Raw genomic sequence first — 3,893 nt, forward strand, 5'->3', positions numbered from 1 at the left:
TACTTTTTCCTTCAACAGCTCTTTATTCTCTAAGCGTTAACAAGTAGATCTCTTTTTAAATTAATCATTCTCGGCTAGAACTCTATCCAGTTTTCTTCTATTGACAAAATGTTTAGGAACTTACTCTCCAGCACCTGGATTCTTACATCCATGTCAAGTTTCTGCAGTCCTTTTGGCGTAGTAATAAAACCTTCGAAGTCTCTAGTTTGCCTGGACGCCATTTTTGTTGTTGTCAGCTGATTACGGCCAGAGCGATCACCGTCCACACTCCCTCCCTCTTTCAACACTAAGAGACAGTAGGACATTTATGGACACAAAACTTAGAGTTACCCGGGTGTAATACCATAGGTATTTTCTTTCTTCCTGTACGCAGCCAGAGACGAGTCGTCCTCTCTCAACGACGGCGACGGTGTGTGTGTGTGTGTGTGTGTGTGTGTGTGTCCATCCCTTTCTTATCAAGAGAGTTGGGCAGTAGGACATGCCTATTAGCTATATGTAACTAACTAATTAACTAATCAAAGACAAGTCTAGGAACTGTATATGTAATTCATTAATACAAAGTTTCATATAAAATATAGTTATATAGCATCACAGCTTGACTATTTGTACTGAGGTATATGATTTCCCTGAATGCAGTAAAGTAATAATAAAAGAATAATACTAAAAGAACTTGTAGCTAAACTTAAGGCAAAACAATGAAAGACAGAACTTAGGTAACTTATACCTACACCTGAGATGTGAAATAAACTTACAATACTTAAACATACACTTAGGATGAATGAATACTACACTAATACTTAAAACTACTTACATCTAATTCACATCTAATTCAGAAGCCTCTATGGCACACTAATATTTGTCCCCTTGCATTGCCATGTTAGCCATAATCTCTTGCTGCTGCTGCACCATCTCCTGCACTGCCATGGTTGTGGCTTCCAGAGCTCTTGCCGAGTCTTGGCTCACCTTGACTAGCTTTACCATCTCGTCTCTAATTTGCTCATTGACACGAAGAAGCTGAGGAAGCAACTGTAACTCCTCTCCAAGACCTTGAAATTAAAATAAGTCACAGACATTAGCACATCATTGAAAATCCAAAAAAATTTCATTAACTGTATTGTGGCATGTTCTTTTTATATAAATCTATTCTACATTGGTCTATAAAGGATTTCAATAGGTTTGTAAATGTTTTTCCATCAAGTTACATCTTAATCGGCATGTGGTTTTCTCTCTCTCTCTCTCTCTCTCTCTCTCTCTCTCTTCTCTCTCTCTCTCTCTTCTATGAAATAGACATAAGTGGTACCTGATTCAGGTGTCCTTGGCCCGCTATCAGCCCAACTAGGGCTGCTGGACACTGAGGGTGAAGGAGATGATAATGGTGAAGCAGCAGCTATTGAGGCAGGGCTGAGAGGAAAAAAAAACAAAAATTACTTATATTACTTACCCATTCTTACACTAAACATCCATTAGTGACATTAAACACATATAAGGCACATGTAATATATATTTTCAATCTAATGTTCCTTTCTGATTTACCTCACTGGCCTCATTGGGATTAATTCTTCCTCGTCATCTATGCTAAGGGAAGCAAAATATCCCACATGAGCAGAGGCAGCAGATGTGGATGGCCGGGGCTCCTCTGATGGCAAATCTGAAAAAATGTAGGAAATATTATAACCAGAAAGGAGTCTATAAGTAGTTTACTGTAATTTTACTAAAGCTTTTGACTGCAAATCAAACCAGCAGCTCCTGGGAAAAGTGGCAAGCTACAGGACTGAAAGCAATTACCCAGAATGAATAAGGAGCTTTCCAAATGGCAGGAAACAGCTAGTCATTGTCACCGGTGTCTCCTCAGACTGGAAGGCTGTCACTAGTGGGGTTCCTATAGGGTCAGTACTAGGATCTCTACTCTTTGTACTCTATGTAAATGACTTGCCGGAAACAATGAAAAATGGTAGAAATTTTTATGTATGCCGATGATATAAATTTTTTTAGGAATATCAACATTATCAAGGACCGTCACAAACTTCAAGAAGACCTGACTGAATTGAAACTTTGGGCTGATAAATGGATACTACATCTTCACCCAGAGAAAATAAATTACATGAGGGTAGAGAGAATGGATGTGGATGCTATTGGATATCAAATGTAAGCATCAATATGCAGGAGTAGAATAGAGAAAGACATAGGACAACGATACATGATCAATTAAAGTTTTCTGAACATCTTGCAGAAAAGATCAGCAAAGCCAACAAAATAGTGGGAATCATAGGAAAACCTTTTGTACATTTAGACTACAACATATTCAACCACCTGTATACAGCCCTTGCTATACCTTATCATGAGTACACTAATCAGATGGGGAGCCCCCACTTGGTTAAAGATATTAGATTACTTGAAGAGGTACAAAGAAGACCCATCAAGATGCTACCAAAACTGAGGAACTTGACTTCTAAGCAGCATCTAAGGATATTAGACTTACCAACATTAGCATACAGATCAAGGGGTGACTTAAATGAAACCTTCAAGATGCTCAGCAGCATCTACGACAAGAAATGCACGGAGGCAATAGTATGAAAATATATAAACCAAGAAACCACCTGAAACTAAAAAGATTCTCATTTCTGTATCAGTTGGTGAACAATTGAAATTCCTTGCCTGAGTGGGTGCTCAGTCTTAGTAGTATTCAAAGATCTGAGAAGGAACTGGACAAGTTTTGGGAAAACCAAGCCCAGAAATTCAATTGGAACTTTGAAAAAATTTCCACCACATGTGACCACAGCCCTGAGTTTTCACAATGAATTAGAGAGGTCAGCGGCCTACAGATTCAAGTCCCTGGGGATGTTGGCAGAGTTGAGGGAGGATGTACCTCACATTCATCCTCTTCAGACTCATGTATGCCTCCCTAGCATAGTCCTCCTCTCTCAGCTCCGCTCAACAGCAGCAACAGGAGAATAAGCAAAAGAGGGTGTGCAGGGCCATCTTCGGCCGTACCTATACCAACTGCGATGACATCCTGACTACCCTGAGTCTGACCGAGCTATCTGTCAGACACCGAGATGCACTGGAGAAACTGGGGAGGGGGTTATTGTGTCACCCACGCCTACGCACTTGCCTGATCAGTGCCACAAGACACCATAACAAGATCACGCTCTTGCGGGCACCACTCATGGATAGATGCCACCACAGTGTGATCCCCACCATGGTGTGAGCGATAAACCATTAGGCTACTTAACTAATCTTAAGCCTCCCCACAATTGTCCTCATGTATATTTTCAGTATGTAGGTATGTACTGCAATTCAAATAAACTGCATATTATTATTATTATTATTATTATCATTATTATTATTATTACACAGGCTCAGTTATGAGCCTCTACTGGTATCATCTACAGTAATAAGACATTAATTTCTGAACATGCATGAGTGAAGTGGTGTTAAGGCATGAGTGTCTGCAGTTAAATTCCCAAGTGTTATGATTATAACTACCTATATATCAGTTACTTTATAAAATAAATAAAGTAAATTAGAATAAAACAGAAAAAGTTAAACTTACAATATCTCTGCTGGCACATATAAATTGATTCCTATTCAAAGACTTGACATTTCTAGAAACTAAACAAATACATAAAATATTAAAATTGTTACTTAATGTAGGAGTCTCACTGTTTCTAATGTGTAATCCTGTAGCTCCTGATGGTGAAAGAAACTCCAGCAAGGCTTCCTCAACCTCCATAATCGTGATATCTTTGATGTCTTGGGGATATCCACCATCTGTAAGTGTTTAGAGGCTACATATTAGACATTTAACCACACATCTTGCTTTACATTTTATGAATATTCCCCAAAATAACACTAATATACAAAGACATATCAGCCCATGACAAACTGCTATG

The 3,893-nt window shown here is 38.9% G+C and overlaps 1 protein-coding gene across 1 annotated transcript in view; it reads right to left on the reverse strand.

Annotated features, from left to right (window-relative positions):
• Window positions 1-528: 528 nt before the first annotated feature.
• Window positions 529-3,893, reverse strand: part of LOC123506023 — a 5,066-nt gene continuing 1,701 nt past the window's right edge. The window contains exons 2-5 of the mRNA XM_045257847.1: window positions 3,664-3,771; window positions 1,534-1,648; window positions 1,301-1,401; window positions 529-1,046 (exon numbers count right to left, since the gene is read on the reverse strand). Of these exons, the coding sequence (XP_045113782.1) occupies window positions 850-1,046; window positions 1,301-1,401; window positions 1,534-1,648; window positions 3,664-3,771 (521 nt within the window). The 3' untranslated portion in view covers window positions 529-849. The remainder of the gene's footprint in view (window positions 1,047-1,300; window positions 1,402-1,533; window positions 1,649-3,663; window positions 3,772-3,893) is intronic.

Source organism: Portunus trituberculatus, chromosome 19 (assembly GCF_017591435.1).
Source record: "Portunus trituberculatus isolate SZX2019 chromosome 19, ASM1759143v1, whole genome shotgun sequence".
Lineage (NCBI taxonomy): Eukaryota > Metazoa > Arthropoda > Malacostraca > Decapoda > Portunidae > Portunus > Portunus trituberculatus.